Raw genomic sequence first — 20,422 nt, 5'->3', positions numbered from 1 at the left:
TATTACATTCGTCAATTTGACCTTCTACACTTGTTAAGAGAAGATCATCTACATACAGAAGAATAATTACAGGTTCATTATTTACAACCTTAATATAAAGGTTCATGCTAGCGTAACTTTTTGTGAAGCCTATTCTCTGTAGGTATGCATCCATTCTAGCATACCATGCCCTTGGTGTTTGCTTGAGGCCATATAATGCTTTTTTCAATCTGCAAACATACGCCCTCCTATCTTTGACTTCAAATCCCAAGGGTTGTTCTATACAAACTTCTTCATCTATGGAGCCATTCAGAAACGCAGTCTTGACATCCATTTGGTGGATGTTCCATCCCATCGATGTTGCCAGAGAGACTAATGATCGAATTGTTGTATATCTTGCTGTTGGAGCAAATGTCTCTTCATAGTCGATGCTTTCAAGTTGAGAGAAACCTCTACCCACAAATCTTGCTTTATACTTATCTATATTTCCATCAGCTGCATGTTTGATCTTATAGATCCACTTGGAAGTAACCACAGATTTGTCTTCGGGCCTAGGTATGATCTCCCAGACTCCATTCTTCATTACAGATAGATATTATTCATTCATGGTATCGTTCCATTCTCGATGTTCTATAGCCTCTTCAAATGTGGATGGTTCTGCTTCTATTAATTTTTTCATGCATGTAGCATACCCAAAATACTTCTTGGGTCTCTTACTTTCTCTAAATGATGCTTGCGCTGCCCCATGACCTTCTGCATCAAGTAATGTGGATTTCAACAAAATTAGGTCTTTTCCTTTTTTCTAGAATGACCACGGGTTGAACAGGTTCACTAGGCCCTTCTTTTTCATGGTGTGATTCTTCTCCATCCTTGTCAACTTCTTCCTCAAATATCGGAAGTTCTTCATCATCAAAATCTATAGAAAGTTCTTTTGACTTCTTGAATCTTATACTCTCATCAAATATGACATCACGACTAACTTCAATGTGATGTCCATCTTTCATATAGATTCTATAAGATTTTGATGAGTTACTATACCCAACAAATATATCTTTCATACCGGAAGGATCCATCTTCTTTCTTTTGTCCTTTGGTATATGAATATACACAGGACATTTGTGTGCTTGACCTTATTTTGTGTTGAGAATTCAATTGGGCAATGAATATGTTAATTCTTTTAACTTAATAACTGTTCATGTTATCTTCCACTTATTAGCTTTGTTTGTTATTATTCCAAGGTGCAGTACATCAAACAACTACCAAAATAGTAAGAAGAGTGACATAGAATATAGGCTGTGTTGACCACTACATGTCAACGACCCATAGCAGTACACCCATTTTTTGTGCAAAAGGGATGGCGCTTGATCGATGTGTCCGTACCGTTCAACTATCATCATCAGTCTGATCTTCATGTTATAATGTAAACCCATTCTGCATGTATATGATGTAAATAATCTCAGCAGATTTGTGTCATGTATGTAATTGCCTAGGTAAACCTAATTTTTTGGTGACGACCTACATTCTGGGAGGTTTTTTTTTCTCACCGATCCATTCTCGAATGATCGGCAAAGTTTTCCTTCCGTCTTACCCCAAATCCGGAATGTATTTTGTCACTGGGATCTTAGGTGAATCGTAGGGTTATAGATTGAGTCTATGTAAAAGTGATTTGGGAATAATCCTAATTATTTGGTTAGGTTATTTTATTGCAAATTTCTTGGTCTGCTGGATTATATTTGTTTTGCAGAAATGAGTAGTCTGTGAGGGTCTGTTTCAGATGGGTTTTCCCCCTTATGATGTTAAGTGTCTTGAGGGTTGGAAAAATAATTTATACCCTCTTAGGTTAATTAATGAAATTTTATGGCAAAAAATTAATTAAAATCTTAAGCCAGAAATTTAATTAATTTTAGGTCCTAGGTAAATTTAAATTTTCCAAAGGCAAAATTCGTTGGTCCTTAAAATTCAAATTTTAAAAGGTCCCGAGACTAAGGTAAATTAATTATTTTGTTAAATTTTAAGCCTTTGGTCCCTGGGGTTTAAGTCAAAGTCAATTTTTTGAGGAAATTAACTCAAAATTTTTATTTTTGAGTTAATTAAAATGCATTTAATTGAAAATTTCGAATTTCCTCAAGAATTTAAAATTTCGACAGATGAGATTAAAAGAAATTTTAATCCTCATCAACGGTTGAGATTGCTTTGACAAGGATCACTCGAACTAGTCGTTGGAAGATTTATCTTTAAATAGGAGGTCATTTGTCAGTTGATCCATCCGATCTCTGGATCGTGTACTAAGCTCTCAAGCTCTCTTGTATACTTTTTTGAATTAATGCAAAAGTCTTTGGGGTTTCAACGTGTTGTAATGTTTCTCTTCATGAATTTATGGTAACATTGTTTTAATTTCTACTTAATATTATGTGGAAACTATCAGTCAATAGCTCTCTTAGAATAATCTGAATACAGGTACCTTATTCAGTTTGTTGGATCTAGGGTAACATTTTTAATTTTGATTGAAGTAGTAGGTATCTCTATTTCTTTAGAATTTTATTGTTGGTCTATTTCTCTATTTGATTTGATGGTTGATCTAGTGTTTGTAGAAGATCTCTCAGGTTCTCATTAAGCGTTTTGGGATAGTCTTTGATTGGACCAACCAACTCTCAACACATATTTTCTGAAGAGCCTACTTCATATAAGGCTCAGGATTTATCTAACAATAATTTTATTTTATTTTTTTTTGCAGGGTGTTTTTGGGCTAGTACCTCTCTAAAATTTCAAAATCTTTTAAATATTTTGTGGAAATTTTGATAGATCTGGCTATTAAGAGCCTTAGATTGTCAGATCTAGGAGCGGAGTTGGACTCATACTCTTCAGATCTGATAGATCTGTAGATTATTTGTATAGATCTGTTATTTATTTGTGTAGATTTGAAATTTTGTAACATAATTTTGAATTTTAACCCTTGGGTTTTTGGGATTCTCTCTATTTTTGTACATATTGGGTATTGGGTTTTTCTCTTTTCAGTTGTGCAGGAATAGATCTGAGAAATCAGTCAAGAAAATCTTCAGATCTGAGCTAGTTCTAGACCCTGGAGGGCAAGATCTGGGCTCAAAGATTGTTTGCAGGAATAGATCTGAGAAATCAACCAAGAAAATTTTGGGGCTCCTAAGCCCATATTTGCTTTCTCCTAGCCCAACGCTAGTTCTATTGGGCCTAGTGCTAGCTTTCATTGGCCCTAGATTCCCCTTGCTCCATTTTTGATCTGAATATTTAGTTTTCTGAAACTGATCATTGGTGGGTTTTTGCAGAAAATTTGTGTTTCAGGTATTGAAATTTTTTTGGCAACTTGGGCAAGTGATCTTCAAGCCCTAGAGCCTAAGGGTTTGATTTCTGAACCATCTTTTTCCTCATTGTTTGCTACAGCAGTCGTATACCTTTCTAATAGTGGTGAAAAACACATCTAAGTGGTTTGAAATTAACTAAAAAAATTGCTAAATACATTAATAAGTCATTTATGTTTGATGTGTATCAAGAATTTGGCTTGGATCTACATTTTGGTTGACTGTTATCTCTGAATAATTATGTTTCTGAAGTCTGAAATATAACAGTGGCAAAACTTCATGTGGGTTAGCCTAAAATCAGTTCCTAAGTTGTCTAATACATTAAGGAATTAATTTCTTGAGTTGGACATTCATCATTAGGCTTATTTCATGTTTTAATTGTTGGTTGTAATAAGTATATCGGATCTGATATAATTATGGAAATCACATCATAATAGGCTGAATTTTTTTTATAATTCATGTGGGCAAGTTTGGAAACTTTTCGGTAAATTTTTGGCATAAAGATATCATTGATAGCTTACTGTTTTCATTGTCATATTGCTGCTGTCATAAAGTTTTTCTTACTGCTGTCTTAAAAACTAATTTCTGAAAATTATGTACTCTGTCACGGAATTGTGATAAAATGCATATCTTTTGTTTCATAAGATGAGTATTTTTCAAGCATCTGATATTAATTTGTGAAGACGCTTTTGTTCTCTTTGCACTATAATTGCATTTGAAAGAATTTAGAATATTTGAAGTAAGCTTGTGGTCTAATTATGATATTGCTAAGAAGTTTATCTTTCAATCTTGGTCTAGTGAAGTGAACATTCATTTTGACAATTAAAGGCTTTGATATATAACTCTGAATCAGATCGTAGCATAAGCACTTTTCATCCTTGAATCTAAGTTCATTTCATCTTCTAATCATTTCATGCATTTGCATATTAAGTTAGTTCTGCATAACTAAAATTTACTTCCAAGCATAAGCTTGGTCGATAGAGAGATAGGTATCCAGTCATCTTTGCTTGAGAAGCTTGATTTTAATAGTACTTAAAACGATGACCTTGCAGTCGTCAGAGCCACAACTCTCTGCAGCGCCGGAGGCACTGGGTATGTTAGATTTTCAGTAGAGGTATCGTTAATCACACCTTAGTGTGCTTCACCTTATCTTCTTTCTGCCAATACTACGAAATTAGGCTCAATATAGAAAGAATCGAAGGGTTAAAACTTGGATAGGCATTTAACTAAAGTTAACCAAGATTCTTGCATCTCATATTAGCTTTAGGATCTGCACTTCATATAAGATAGTCATTCATCCAAGCAGCAGTTGCAAATCAATTACTTGGTCTTAAATTTCCTAGCAAGATAGTTGACTCCATAAGGCACTGGCATCAATTGCTTAAAATTAATCAAATCCTAAAGTCTTGCTAAATCTTAATCAAGTACTTGATCGCTTCACTGTGTCTCCCAAACTGGTTGGTTCCCAACTAGTTCTTCTTCATTCCATTTTTCCATAGGGTCTACCCCCCTAGCCTGCTGTAGGGAGACAACTTAAACAGAGAGATTGGGGATCAGGGTGACAACCCCCGATCTGAGCCGTTGTCATGGTGCCTAGACATTTTGTGCGACAACATGCTCTAAGCTAGGGCAAAAACCTCTCATCTTGAGGGGAAAACCTGTAAATTTCTTTTTTGCTTAGATCTTTCAATTGACGAATACCATGACCTAGAGACTCAGACAAATACCCTCCAAGATCAAGTCTACCACGACTTCCTGCTGCAATATCTCCGACCTCCCAATAGATTCGAAATTCTGCTCCCCAGCAATTGCTGCTGCATCTCTAGGAGACTTTGATCTCCTTCTAATAGCCTTCCTCTTGACTTTGCTTGCCTTGTCTTGAGTCTTAGGGCTACTAAGATGCCTTAAGAGACCTTCGATTGCCTTCCCCTCTCTTCTGCTTCAAAAATCGAACCATAAGAGATCTATTTCGATCTTCCCAAGAGAGATAGATAAGGCCCAGAAACACTTCGACTTCTTCAATTTCCTCTTCGCACTTCCTTCTTCGACTTCTTCTTCTTCTGCTTCTTTGCATAAGAGATGAGTGAGTGAGTGATCTAAATGAAGGACGAGTTCCTCTTATATATAGGCTTCCTCAAGGGTGGACGTGGCTCTTCATGTAGGCCGACTTGATCTTGGAGGTATTTTGACACTTTCAAGACAAAATAATTTTTCTTTACAATTTTCAATGTGGCCATAAGGTATTCCATATATGATAATGACTCTTATACCTAAGAAAAATCTTAGAAGCACTTAATGGGTGCTTGACCTATAAAATAAAAAAACTTGAGCATGAAACCCATGCTCCAATAATAATAATAATAATAATTTTTTTTATCACTTTATATTTACAAGAATACATTTCATACTTATGAAGACCGAACCTAGTTACACATTTTTTCAACACTCCCTCTTAACTAGGGAGGTATTCATATGAGGTACATGGTTATTCTCAATCTGAAGAGATCTCATAAGAAGAGTCGGATTGGTAACCCATCTGTCTAGCATCATATTAACCAACATTATCACATAACAGGGCCTTGACTAACAAATCTATCTCTCCACAAGATTAGAGCACAATGCTAGCGAGACCAATTATGTATAGACACCATCATCATTGTCTGCCAAGATACATACTGCACCCGGGTGTTCACAGAGTATGACCTCCTATTGAACTATTCTTATCTTGGATAGCTAATCCTCAAAGAATATTAGTCCACGACTACTCTTGTCTTGAATGCCTCACCACATTCTCAAAGAGTATCGAATGCCAGATGGTTACCCAATCCTCAATTCTTTCTTCCCAAGTGAACACAAGAATGTAGTGTCTATCTCTCCCTCTCAATTAAGGAGGAGAAATCCACCAAACCAAGCTTATCCCTTAAGTATACAAGCTTCTTGTTTGGAAGTGACTTTGTCAATATGTCAACTACCTGTTCATTGTTGGAGATATACCATAGCTGCAACACACCATTTTGTATTAGCTCTCGAATATAGTGATATTTGTTGTTGATGTGCTTTATCTTTCCATGAAACACTGGATTCTTAGACAAATGAATACAATTGGTGTTATCACAAAGTATCATTGTCGGGTTCATCGGTCCTTCAAACAAGTCAGATAGTAGCTTCCTTAACCATACTGCTTCTCTGCTTACTTCACATGCTCTAACATAATCAACTTCAACACTACTCAAGGCAACGGTGTCTTGATTTCTGCTCATCCATGAGATCATGGAGGATCCTAAACTGAAACCCATGCTCCAATAATAATAATTATAATTTTTTTTACAATTTATATTTACAAGAATACATTTCATACTTATGAAGAACGAACCTAGTTACACATTTTTTCAACACTCCCTCTTAACTAGGGAGGTATTCATATGAGGTACATGGTCATTCTCAATCTGAAGAGATCTCATAAGAAGTGTCAGATTGGTAACCCATCTGTCTAGCATCATATTAACCAACATTATCACATAGCAAGGCCTTGACTAACAAATCTATCTCTCCACAAGATTAGAGCACAATGCTAGCGAGACCAATGATGTATAGACACCATCATCATTGTCTCCCAAGGTACATATTGCATCCGGGTGTTCACAGAGTATGACCTCCTATTGGACTATTCTTATCTTGGATAGCTAATCCTCAAAGAATATCAGTCCACGACTACTCTTGTCTTGAATGCCTCACCACATTCTCAAAGAGTATCGAATGCCAGATGGTTACCCAATCCTCAATTCTTTCTTCCCAAGTGAAGACAAGAATATAGTGTCTATCTCTCCCTCTCAATTAAGGGGGAGAAATCCACCAAACCAAGCTTGTCCCTTAAGTATACAAGCTTCTTGTTCGGAAGTGATTTTGTCAATATGTCAACTACTTGTTCATCGTTGGAAATATACCATAGCTGCAACACACCATTTTGTATTAGCTCTCGAATATAGTGATACTTGTTGTTGATGTGCTTTGTCTTTCCATGAAACACTGAATTCTCAGATAAATGAATACAATTGGTGTTATCACAAAGTATCACTGTAGGATTCATCGGTCCTTCAAACAAGTTGGATAGTAGCTTCCTTAACCATACTGCTTCTGTGCTTACTTCACATGCTCCAACATAATCAACTTCAACACTACTCAAAGAAACGATGTCTTGCTTTCTGCTCATCCATGAGATCATGGAGGATCCTAAACTGAAACATCCTTCTGTAGTGCTTCTTCCATCTTGTTCACTTCCTTCCCAGTCAGAATCTGTATATCTAATCAGTTGGTCATCATTCCTTCTATCATATTTCAGACAGTAGTTGATGGTTCCTTTCAGACATGTCAGAATATGATTTGTTGCTATCCAATGATCATGCTTCGGCTCCACTTGGAATTGACTGAGTACATTTACTACAAAACATATGTCTGGTCAAGTATTCACCAAGTACATCAATGAGCCAACGAGTTTTCTATACCTAGAAGGATCCACAAGGCTTGATTGGGAACTCCTTAGTCTCTTCAAGTTTGTGATCATCGGAGTGGTCATAGGTTTACAGTCCATCATCTCGAACTTCTTGAGAATCTCGATCAAATACCTTCCTTGACCCAAATAGATTTCATTCCGTCCTTGCCAGACTTCTAGTCCCAAATAGTAATGCATCAGCCCAAGATCCTTCATGTCAAATTCTGTTTCCAGTTGCTTCTTACATTCTTCAATTTGACCTTATACACCCGTTAAGAGAAGATCATCTACATACAAAAGAATAATTACAGGTTCATTATTTACAACCTTAATATAAAGGTTCGAGTTAGCGTAACTTTTTGTGAAGCCTATTCTCTGTAGGTATGCATCCATTCTAGCATACCATGCCCTTGGTGTTTGCTTAAGGCCATATAATGCTTTCTTCAATCTGCAAACATATGCCTTCCTATCTATTGGAATTTCTAAGTCTAACTGTTAGAAATCCTTCATGTACTATCTGATTTATTTCTACCTACATGTTCTGTTTATTTAACAAGTTATTTACCATGTAAATACTGAAAATAAATACAATTACATACTCAACACATTATAGATCATCAATTGAAGGAAAAACAAGCACACAAGTGACACTGTTGTTTTTGGACTAATGTCCCCGGAAAAACCCAATGCGGGAAAACCGGTGTAGCTATCTGAGGGTTTTATTATTAAGCAGTTTTAGAATACAATTTGAGTGCCAAACCGGCTCACCCAACAAATAATGATCTCGACAGTAGTACCTCTCAGTCAGAGACAGATATTCTCGCTAAAACCCCAGATGAACAATCCCATAACTCTCAGCTCCAATCTGCCCCACGAAATCTCCAGCGTTTGCCTCTAGGGACTGTGTCAGCCTCTCTAGCCCAGCGTCACCCCAACTCGCCCTGTGTTAGCCTCTGGAGGCACTATGTCAACCTCTAGAGCCTCTGCGTCACCCATGCTAGCTCTCTCTGGCATTGCGTAGCTCCTGACTGCCTCTGTGTAGGCTTTGGCTGGCTCTGCGTCCTTCTCTCCTGGGTTCTCCGCTAATGCTCCCGGTACCCTCTCTACCTCTCTGCTTCTGTATTCATTGCCCCTCAGCTGCAACTCTGATCACTCCTTCGATTTCCTCAGTAAGCCTTGCCCCAGAAAATCGAATTCTTGATCAACTCGGTGTGTTCTCCAAGTGACCCTCAAGCCTCCTCTTATACTTTTCTCGTTGACAATTCAACGAACGAGATTAAGTCTCTAATCAATGGCTAAGATTAACTTTGGCTTGATCCAAGACTTTTGGACCCTTCTAACACAATTTTATATTAATTCACATTAATATTTTATTTTCCCTAAGCTTTGACTTAGGGACTCCAAAAAAAATATTAATTATTTTAATATCTCCTAAAGTGTTTAGAATATGACCAAACCATTTCTGGGTATTGGAGATCTCATGTGCTTTAGCCTCTCCACCAATTTTCGTGGCTAGATTACATCTGATGCTACCCCAAATCAACACTCCCTCTTAGCGAGGACTGTGCTCTAATAATAGTTTTCACTGAGCATCACCCTGATCATCGACATCAGTCCTGGTGCTGATGCTAGGCCTGCTACCCAACATCTTCTATACTGCTGCATCGTGTATTGCTACCCATGGCCTTGCCATTGCCACTGCTGCATCCGTACGACAACCCCTCTCATCATGCTGCATCGTGCTGCCCATAGCACTGCCACTGCTAATTGCTGCACTGCAACTCAGTTACTAAGAAGTAAGTAATTGATCTCCCAACTCTGACATCTCTGTCAGGCTAGATACACCCATGATGCTGAAACTCCCTTTGTCGCTAACAAGTGCCCCTTCTCTGACCTCTGCACTGCTGCAACAACTCCATGCATCTCTCACTGTTGGCTCACGCTGTCCTGGGAATCCTGCACTATAGCTCCCTCTGTCGCTCCATCCGCATCCGTCTCTACTGACATCCACCAATACTGCTACTCCTCTTTGGGGCTTCCGTAGCAAGGTATAATCCAAGAGGCTGGGTACCTTGAGGATCTTGCCCCTCATCGCCTGTTGTCTGTTTGACTACAACTCGATGTCTCCCCACTTCCTCTCAAGTGGGATGTGAGCACTCATGGCACAATCATCATCTATATCCACTTCCTTCTCCGCCCTTGCTGGCATAGCCTTGGTCTCGGAAGCCTCTCCCTTGCTCTTCTTCCTCGGACATTGGCTCGCATAGTGACCCAGTTCCCCACAGTGGAAGCATTTGACCTTGGAGAGGTCCTTCTTCTTCTGTTTCTCCTGCTTTCCCTCAGATGCTAGGGCAACATCCTCCTCTTCCTCCTTCTTGATTCTGACCCCCTTGTCACTGCTTCTCACCTTGGTCAGCCTTTTGATCTCTTCTTGGTGAAGAGCTGCCCACAGTTCCTTCCAATCTGGAAGGGTCGACCTGCCCAGTATGCTTTGGACAAACACCTCCTAGCCTTTTGAGACTGCGTTCAGGGTTGTCCTCACCATCAATTCTTGATCCGGTGTGGCCCCTATGGAAGTCAGCTGATCCCGGATCTCCTTCAATCGACCAAGGAAGGTGTTGATCTATTCTCCCTTCTGCATCTGGTATGACCGCAACTGATTTTCTAGTAGCATCTTCCTCTGCACGGAAGTATGCTGATATAATTTCGTTAGGGCCTCCCACATCGCATTTGCCATTTCCTTTTCGGCAATATGTGGTACTACATGGTCCTTGACCCCGTTAAGGATGATGCTCTTGGCCTTCGCCATTGCTTCCTCGTACTTGTCATTCTCAACCGGGTCAACTGGGATCGCTATCGTCTTCAAAGTGAAGTGTTTGAGACGATTTCTCTCTAGAATGGACAAGATTCTGGCCTTCCAGACTACGAAGTTTGAGGCTCCGTCCAGTCTGTCCTGGTCTCTTACCCCCGTTCACTGCCATTTCATTGCTCCTCTACTTCCTTCTTGGAAGTTCTCAGTGTGACTCCCTCTGAGCCTCGATTTCCCTCCTGGAAATCCCTCTGCCAATGTTAAGATGCCCCCACTCCAATCGTTAGTGCAGCTGCACCACTGATTCGATTTCTTGGCTAGAAATCCTCGGCAGCAACTCCCTCCTCCTTGGTCTTGCCTTGTTAGGTACAGTTTTGACCACAGTACCCCACCAAATTCACTCCACAACTTACCCACAGCCTCCTATGCCTCAACAAACTGAAGGTTAGAGCTTCTAGGCTCTGCGTAATCCCGACACCAGCAAAATCCGCACCTCCTGGCCACGGGCGTCAATCCTTCCTGATTGAGAAAGATGACCGGGCATTGCGTAGGTCAGACCTGCTCCCTTCTGCCACTGCGTTGATCCTCCTCTTGGCTCAAACTTGATGACGCAAGCACTGCGTCACCTCTTCCTTGTTGCTTCTTTGCTAGGAAGAACTTGTGTCCCTCAGGATAGCTGTTTCTGCTCTGCTCGGTTGATGCCTGTAGTTCTCCTGTGATCTACAACCACGCTCTGATACCATGTTGGAATTTCTAAGTCTAACTATTAGAAATCCTTCATGTACATTCTGATTTATTTTTGCCTACTTGTTTGTTTAATTGACAAGTTATTTACAATGTAAATACTGAAAATAAATACAAGTACATGCTCAACACATTACAGATCATCAACTGAAGGAAAAACAAGCACACAAGTGACACCGTTGTTTTTGGATTAATGTCCCCTGAAAAACCCAATGCGGGAAAACCGGTGCAACTATTTGAGGCTTTTATTATTAAGCAGTTTTAGAATACAATCTGGGTGCCAAACCGGCTCACCCAACGGAGAATGATCTCGACAGTAGTAACTCTCAGTCGGAGATAGATATTTCAGCTAAAACCCCGGATGAACAATCCCATAGCTCTCAGCTCCAATCTGCCCCACGAAATCTCCGACGTCTGCTTCTCTGGCCCAACGTTAGCTCAACGTCACCCCAAATTGCCCTGCATCAGCTTCTCTGGACCAGTATCAGCCCAACATCACCCCAACTCGCCTTGTGTCAGCCTCTAGAGCCTCTGCGTCACCCACGTTGGCTCTCTTTGGCACTATGCAGCTCCTAGATGCCTCTGTGTGGGCCTTGACTGGCTTTGCATGGCCTCTAGATGGCTCTGCGTCCCTCGCTCCTGGTTTCTGCGTTGATGCTTTCGGTACCCTCTCTGCTTCTTTGCTCCTGTATTCACTGCTTCTCAGTTGCAACTCTGATCACTCCTTTGATTTCCTCAGCAAGCCCTGCCCCAGAAAATCGAATTCTTGATCAACTCGGTGTATTTTCCAAGTGACCCTCAAGCCTCCTCTTATACTTTTCTCATTGACAATTCAACGGACGAGTTTAAGTCCCTAATCAACAGCTAAGATTAATTCTGGCTTGATCCATGACTTTTGAACCCTTCTAACACATTTTTATATTAATTCACATTAATATTTTATTTTCCCTAAGTTTAGACTTAGGGACTCCATTAAAAATATTAATTATTTTAGTATCTCCCAAACTATTTAGAATCTGTCCAAACCATTTTTAGGTATTGGAGATCTCATGTGCTTTAGCTTCTCCACCAATTTTCGTGGCTAGAGCACATTCGATGCTACCCCAAATCAACACTATCTTTGACTTCAAATCCTAAGGGTTGTTCTATATAAAATTGTTCATCTATGTTGCCATTCAGAAACGCAGTCTTGACATCCATTTGGTGGATGTTCCATCCCATCGATGCTACCATAGAGACTAATGATCGAATTGTTGTATATCTTCTTGTTGGAGGAAATGTCTCTTAATAGTCGATGCATTCAAGTTGAGAGAAACCTCTAAGCACAAATCTTGCTTTGTACTTATCTGTACTTACTTCAGCTGCATGCTTGATCTTATAGATCCACTTGGAAGTAACCACAGATTTATCTTTGGGCCTAGGTACGACTCCCAGACTCCATTCCTCATTATAGATAGATATTCTTCATTCATGGCATTGTTCCATTCTGGATGTTCTATAGCCTCTTCAAATGTGGATGGTTCTGCTTTTATCAATTTTGTCACATATGCAGCATGCCCATAATACTTCTTGGGTCTCTTACTTTCTCTAAATGATCCTTGCGCTGCCCCACGACCTTCTGGATCAAGTAATGTTGATTTCAACCAATTAGGTCTTTTCCTTTTTCCTAGAATGACCATGGGTTGAACAGGTTCACTAGGCCCTTCATCTTCATGGTGTGATTCTTCTCCATTCTTGTCAACTTCTTCCTCAAATATCGGAAGTTCTTCATCATCAAAATCTATAGAAAGTTCTTTTGACTTCTTGAATGCTATACTCTCATCAAATATGATATCACGACTAACTTCAACGTGAGGTCCATCTTTCATATAGATTCTATAAGCTTTTGATCAGTTACTATACCCAACAAATATATCTTTCATACCGGAAGGATCCAACTTCTTTCTTTTGTCCTTTGTTATATGAATATACACAGGACACCCAAAGATCCGGAGATGATCTACAGACAACTTCTTTTCAGTGAACACTTCTTCTAGAGTCTTGTTTTCTAGAGCTCTGTGAGGACATCGATTCTGAATGTAGACCGCTGTCTTAGTTGCCTCTCCCCACAGAAACTTAGGTGGATCTTGATCGTGTAACATTGCTTTTACACTTTCTTCAATAGATCCATTCTTTCTTTCTGCGACTCCATTTTGTTCAGGATTTTGTATGGGACTGTCAGCTCCTTCTTAATCCCAGACTCCTTACAAAATGCTATAATCTCTTTGGATGTATATTCTCCTTTATTATCAGATCTTAGTATCTTGATTCTTCTTTCTGTAAGGTTCTCCACTTCAACCTTGAATTTTGAAATTTTGTAAATACTTCATCCTTGGTTTTCATTAAGTAAACCCAGTTCTTTCTTGAATGATCATCTATGAATGTGACGTAGTATAGATGGACTCCAAGAGATTTTGGAGTCATAGGGACACACACATTAGAGTGAATGAGATCCAAGATTTCTTTCAACCGCGAAGCACTCCTTCCAAATGGTCTCTTGGTATTCTTATCCAATGCACATCCCTTTCAGACACTTTCATGTTCTTCCTTTGGATTTGGGATTCCATCTACTATGGAACTTAAAGTTGGACGTATTTTGAAGTGTATATGACCAAACCTTCGATGCCAAAGTTCACATGGACTAATCTCAGTGTGAACTAGGGCTTGGTTTATAGAAGATATTAATTTGTAAAGCCTTCCTTCTCAGATACCAATAACTTTTGCTTGATCTATTCTTGAGTCTTTTCCCCAAACAACTATTTTTCCATCAATGAAGGCTACTCTATCTCCTTTATCTTCTAAACTTGAAATAGAAAGTAAATTTTTGTGCAAACTTGGAACAAATAGAATGTTGTTGAGGTGGATGTTGCTTCATCTTCGAGTTTTATGGAAGTTGATCCAATACCTTTCATTAGATAGATTTATTGTCTCCAAGTTCCATAGAGTAAGCGAATTTTCCTTCTGATAAGGTCTTCAATTGGTGGGACCAGCCAGTCATGTGCCTTGATGCACCACTATCAATTACTCAGATGTCTTCGTCTTGGAATGTACTAGAGAGAGCCAAGAATAGACCTTCATCCTTTCTTTGAATGATACCCTCTTTGAAGAGAATAAGAAACTCCATGCTCCCTTGATGCCTTTCTTGAGATGGCTTGCAATTTTCTTGATGAACTTCTTCATTGTAGAGGAAATCTTCATGATGCCCTTAGAGGACCAAAGCTCTGATACCATATTGAGAATTCAATAGGGCAATGAATATGTTAATTCTCTTAACTTGATAATTGTTTGTGTTATCTTCTACTTATTGGCTTTGTTCGTTATTATTCCAATGTGCAATACATCAAACAACTACCAAAAAAGTAAGAACAATGACAATATATAGGCTGCAAGCCAGGGCCAAAACCGCTCCTCTTGAGGGGAAAACCTGTAAATATCTTCTTTGCTTAGATCTTTCAATTGACGAATACCATGACCTAGAGACTCAGACAAATACCCTCCAAGATCAAGTCTGCCACAACTTCCTGCTGCAATATCTTCGACCTCCCTGTAGATTCAAAATTCTACTCCCCAGCAACAACTGCAACTGCAGCTGCTTCTCTAGGAGACTTCGATCTCCCTCTAATAGCCTTCCTCTTGACTTCGCTTACCTTGTCTTGAGTCTTAGGGCTGCTAAGATGCCCTAAGAGACCTTCGCTTGCCTTGTCTTGAGTCTTAGGGATACTAAGATGCCCTAAGAGACCTTCGCTTGCCTTCCCCTCTCTTCTGCTTCAAAAATCGAACCACAAGAGATCCCAGCGCAGAAACCCTAACTTCGATCTTCCCAAGAGAGATAGGTAAGACCCAGAAACACTTCGGCTTCTTCGATTTCCTCTTCTTCGCACTTCCTTCTTTGACTTCTTCTTCTTCTGCTTCTTCGCATAAGAGATCAGTGAGTGAGTGATCCAAATGGTGGATGGGTTCCTCTTATATATAGGTTTTCTCAAGGGTGGACGTGGCTCTTCATGTAGGCTGACTTGACAGCTCCTTAGGCCGACTTGATCTTGGAGGTATTTTGACACTTTCAAGAAAAAATAAATTTTCTTTACAATTTACAATGGGCCCATAGGGTCTTCCATATATGATAATGACTCTTATACCTAGGACAAATCCTAGAAGCACTCAATGGGTGCTTGACCTATAAAATAAAAGAACTTGAGCATGAAACCCATGCTCCAATAATGATAATAATTTCTTTTTCGTTTTATATTTAGAAGAATACATCTCATACTTATGAAGACTGAACCTAGTTACATATTTTTTTTTGCATATTACACATTCCTTGATGTGTTTTAATACGTCATCTTTGAGACCTTTCCATGAAAACTGCTCCCTGATTTGTTGTATGAAGAACCCTTGATGTCCCACTAATGGTATGTCGTGTGTAGCCTTCAAGATTTTCTCCTTGAGCATGGATTCAAGGACCAAATATATCCTGTCTTTATAGAAAATAATATCATTAATTATCTTGTACCTGTCATCTTGGATGAGTCCATCCGTTAGTGCACAGGAAAACTTGTTTTTGGAGTATTCTACCAATAGGTGAGCCTTCCAATCTTCGGTGATCTCCATGAGGGAACATGTTGCTGGTTTTCTGGAAAGTGCATCAGCCACAACATTCTTTTTACCCTTTACGTATTCAATATCAAAATCATAAGCTTGGACCTTACTTACCCACTTATGCTATTTTTTGTTCAGGTCTTTTTGTTCCAAGAAATGATGTAAGCTGTTGTGGTCTATCTTGACTATGAACCTGCTTCCTACCAAGTATTGCCTGAACTTTGCCAAAGCGTGCATAATAGCTAGCATCTCTTTGTCATATATGGAGTAAAGCCTCTTCGAATCCTAGAGATTCCGGCTTTCGAATGCGATCAGATGTCCCTTATACATCAGTATAGCTCCTATTCCTTATTCGGATGCATTACACTCTAATACAAAGAATTGGCTGAAATCGAGAATTGCCAATACCAGACATGAGCTCATTACTTCCTTGAGCTTATTGAATGCCTTGTCTGATTCCTCCATCCACCTGAATGCTCCTTTCTTTGTCAAATCTGCCAGAGATGCGCTTAATTGTGAGAATCCTTTGACGAACTGTTGGTAATAGCTACAAATTCCGAAGAATCCTCATAACTCTGTCTGGTTCTTGGGCGTTGGCCAATCCAAAATTTCTTGAATCTTCTCTTGGTGTATCTGCACATTGATTATGTCCCAAATAAAGAATTTCCGTCATCCCGAAGTCGCACTTTGATGCCTTGGCATAGAGTGACTGTTCTTTCATTATGCCCAAAATTTCGTCCAGATGCCCCAAGTGGCCTTCCCATGTTTTGCTATATATGGGGATGTTGTCGAAAAATACCAGTAATAATTTCCTCAGTTGTTTGTTAGAGATGTTATTCATACAAAATTGGAATGTGGCGGGAGCATTGGTTAGTCCAAATGGCATAACCAGAAACTCAAAGTGTCCGTAGTGGCATCGAAATGCTGTTTTTGGCACATCTTGTTCTCGAACGCGAATTTGATGATATCCTGATTCCTGATCGTAGGTCAATCTTTGAAGATATCCTGAATTTATACTTTGCTCTGACACTGCAACGATTATAGGATTTCTTTTCATCGCCTGTGTTATTTGTTATCTTGTATTACTGGACAGGAACTACCTTTGTTAGTGTTCTAGGAGCTTAAAATTTTTTCTGTTATCATTCACATATTTTCTCTATTGCTTGTCTGTAACCGAGTTTTCTAAAATATTCTGTCAGTTATTTGCTAAGTAGAAGCATAGGATGAATTGTATCTAAACACTAAACAGTTATCTAAAGAATTGGTTCTACTGCAGATAATTGCAACAGTTTGCATGGTCCTTGCTGCGAAGGTTGAAGAAACACCTCTGCGTATAAGGGATGTGATTCTTGTCTCATGGGAAATCTTAAGTAAAAAAAATCCTATATATTTGCAAAGCATCAAGGAGAAGGTAAATAGCCGGTGCCCTTTTTTCCCATCCTGGACTTGTGCAATTTCACATCATTCTTTTCCAAATCCCTGTTCACTGTTTATGAAGTATTTTCTTCATATTAAACTTGAGCTCTATGAAGGCAATTTAATAATTATTCTTTTTCTTTTCTATGAGGCCTTTTCTTGAGTTTAAATTTCTATTTCTCATGCAGGATTTCTATGAACAACAAAAGCAGCTAGTTTTGCTTGGTGAGACGGTGGTTCTGACGAATTTGGGTTTTGATCTGAATGTGCGTCTTCCTTATAAGCCAGTTCTTTTGGCACTTATGAAATTCAAACTTCGCTCGGAATCTCTGATTCAAGTAGCATTGAATTTCGTGAATGATGGGTATGTTAGCCTCTGGATATAAAATTGTCTTACCATTGTTGGAGTCTCTATGAACCTCTTGATGCACTTATGTTGGGTGTGCAGGCTGCGGACATCTCTCTGCCTGCAATTTAAACCTCATCAAATTGCGGCTGGGGTGATCTACCTTACAGCTAAATTTCTGAAGCTCAAGCTGCCATTTGATGGTTGGGTGGCTTGGTGGCAGGAATTTAAAGTGACTCCACAACAGTTAGAAGGTTTGTTGCTGAAAATCTCTAGCTTTTATTGCCTGTTTGGTTATCTTTTAAGTTTAATTTGTTTGTCCATTATCCGAGGTTTTCCACAAGGAGAGCCATTTGAAGACAGTATGTCGTATTACATTTTTGGTTGCATGGCTTGTTTGCATAAAAGTTTAATCTGATGTATATAGTAGATAAAGGATGCCGTCTGTTTCTAATTTATGCATGCAGAAATTATCAACCAAATTCTTGAGCTGTATGAGCAAGCCTATAATGCCACTGCTTCACATGCAAACGAACCAGCGGGGAGCTCAGGTGTCCGCAGCTCTCAGATGGCGGGCAAATCTCAATCAAATAGTGAGGTTACTCCATCTAGAAATGCCTATTCTCAGTTTTGTAATATTTACTCTACAGCTGAAGCTGACTGTGGATTTGAAGTGCCTCAAGCAAAGGAAACAGGTCAGAGAAGAAAGACAGTTGTTGGTGAATATGATAAAAATTCTCTTAAGTATGCCTACAGTTCTTCTTGTGGTAAAGATGATTCAACCCTAGACACTTGTCCATCTGTTGACAGCAGATGCACGGGAAAAACTGTTTCTTCTGTCAATCACCATAAGCCTAATACTAAAAAATACCTTAATGGGAATAGATATAGCAGACTAAAGGTTAATGAAGGCGACACGGGGACTCTAGAAGAAAGGGAGGGTTATAAGCTTCACAATGACGGACTAGAAAATCAAACCAGAGGCATGATTCAATCTATTTCAACACAAGACATTGGTCTACCTGTTAACAGTAAGTCCATGGGGAAACCTGCTGTTTTTGCTAATCGACTTGGGCACAATAATAAAAAATTCTCTGACCAGAAAATTTTTAGACAATCACAAGCTAATGAAGTAGAAAAAAGGACACTGGAACAAAGGAAGGTGAATATACTTGATGCTAGTGGGCCGGGAAATGAAACTGGAGGTAGGATTCAATCTAATGGCAGTGACCAGTTTTCTTCCATTCAAATTAGTGATATAAATAAAGACAAAGTCAGTGAAGCTTTGGAAAGGAGGAGGAAGTCTCGTAGAAAGGAAAGAGATTCAAGACCTGAAATTCTAGAGTCTGAAATTGTAGATGAAGATGCTCTTATCGAGTTTGAGCTGGAAAGTGGGCTAGAGGCTGCTCTCAAAGCGGAGAAAGCAAAAGAAAAAAGAATGGAGATTCGGTCTAGATCATGTTACAGATCTGAGCAGGGAAGTTTAAAAACCAGACAAGAACATGTAGATAGAGGTGGACATGGACTAAAGAGAAAGCGGTCTAATGAGGGTAAGGGGAAAACAAGAGAATGTTCTTCTGATAAAGCAGATCTTCCTGATCGACGACAAGAGATGTTCCCTGCAGATTGTCTTGATGATGAGAGGGAGGAAGGTGAGTTGCCAAACTCACCTCTGCATGAGTTAGTGCACTCCCCAAGACCGTCAGGCAGCTGGTCTCAAGCTTCAAGTTGTCCTGACAATGGAAGAAGCACCATTAATAGACATAACTACCATAGTAGGGATGGTTCTAATGGTGCCCACAATGAATACAGAAGCAGGGATAGTAAAATAAGAGAATGTTCTTCTGATAAAGCAGATCTTCCTGATCGACGACAAGAGATGTTCCCTGCAGATTGTCTTGATGATGAGAGGGAGGAAGGTGAGTTGCCAAACTCACCTCTGCAGGAGTTAGTGCACTCCCCAAGATCATCAGGCAGCTGGTCTCAAGCTTCAAGTCGTCCTGACAATGGAAGAATCACCATTAATAGGCATAACTACCATAGTAGGGATGGTTCTAATGGTGGCCGCAATGAATACAGAAGCATGGATAGTTCTGATGGTGGCTGTATTCGACACAGAAGCAGAGATGGTTCTGATGATAGTAAAAGGTATTATAGTCATCATCACCGCCATCACTTTTATAATCGCCAACATATACTGAATGCTGAGAGGGACTGTCACAGATCCAACGACAGGGATGATGATGATTGGCAGGAACCTAGTTATAAGAAAAGACGACATGATCATGGAAGATGACTTGGCATTGCATTTTTTGGTTTATGATGCCTAGTCTCTTCTCTGTGTAGGTCTCAATGCTCTTACAGTGTTGTCTAAAGATGGTGGGTACCTTGTTGAAGACTCCAATTTGGCTGTTTGGTTAAGTCGCCATATCTTCCATGTGAGAAAGGTTTTAGTTTCGAGTTGAATTGACATTCACACTATATATTTTTTACTCAATTGAGAAAATAATTTTTTCTAGTGGAATGGAGGTGGTTTGACCAAAGGAAAGGTATGGGTTGGTGACACAAAAACACAGGGAATGGAAATTTTGAATTGAAATATTTCGGATTGAAAGTTCAGTTATATATAGGTCAATTATATAATTCTTGGAATGGGGTGGTTTGTGAAGCGA

At 39.4% G+C, this 20,422-nt stretch overlaps 1 protein-coding gene across 1 annotated transcript in view; it reads left to right on the top strand.

Annotated features, from left to right (window-relative positions):
* Nucleotides 1-20,046, top strand: part of LOC149266791 (uncharacterized) — a 137,623-nt gene extending 117,577 nt beyond the window's left edge. Inside the window, exons 3-6 of the mRNA XM_089409109.1 lie at nucleotides 17,265-17,399; nucleotides 17,593-17,768; nucleotides 17,853-18,004; nucleotides 18,218-20,046. Coding sequence (XP_089265235.1) covers nucleotides 17,265-17,399; nucleotides 17,593-17,768; nucleotides 17,853-18,004; nucleotides 18,218-20,046 — 2,292 coding nt within the window. The remainder of the gene's footprint in view (nucleotides 1-17,264; nucleotides 17,400-17,592; nucleotides 17,769-17,852; nucleotides 18,005-18,217) is intronic.
* Nucleotides 20,047-20,422: the final 376 nt, after the last annotated feature.

This window comes from Pinus tabuliformis, chromosome 6, assembly GCF_031772625.1.
Source record: "Pinus tabuliformis cultivar Carrire ecotype Pingquan chromosome 6, CPIR1, whole genome shotgun sequence".
NCBI lineage: Eukaryota > Viridiplantae > Streptophyta > Pinopsida > Pinales > Pinaceae > Pinus > Pinus tabuliformis.
Note: the sequence above shows the minus strand (reverse complement) of the source record. Positions and strands in the feature narration are given on the sequence as shown.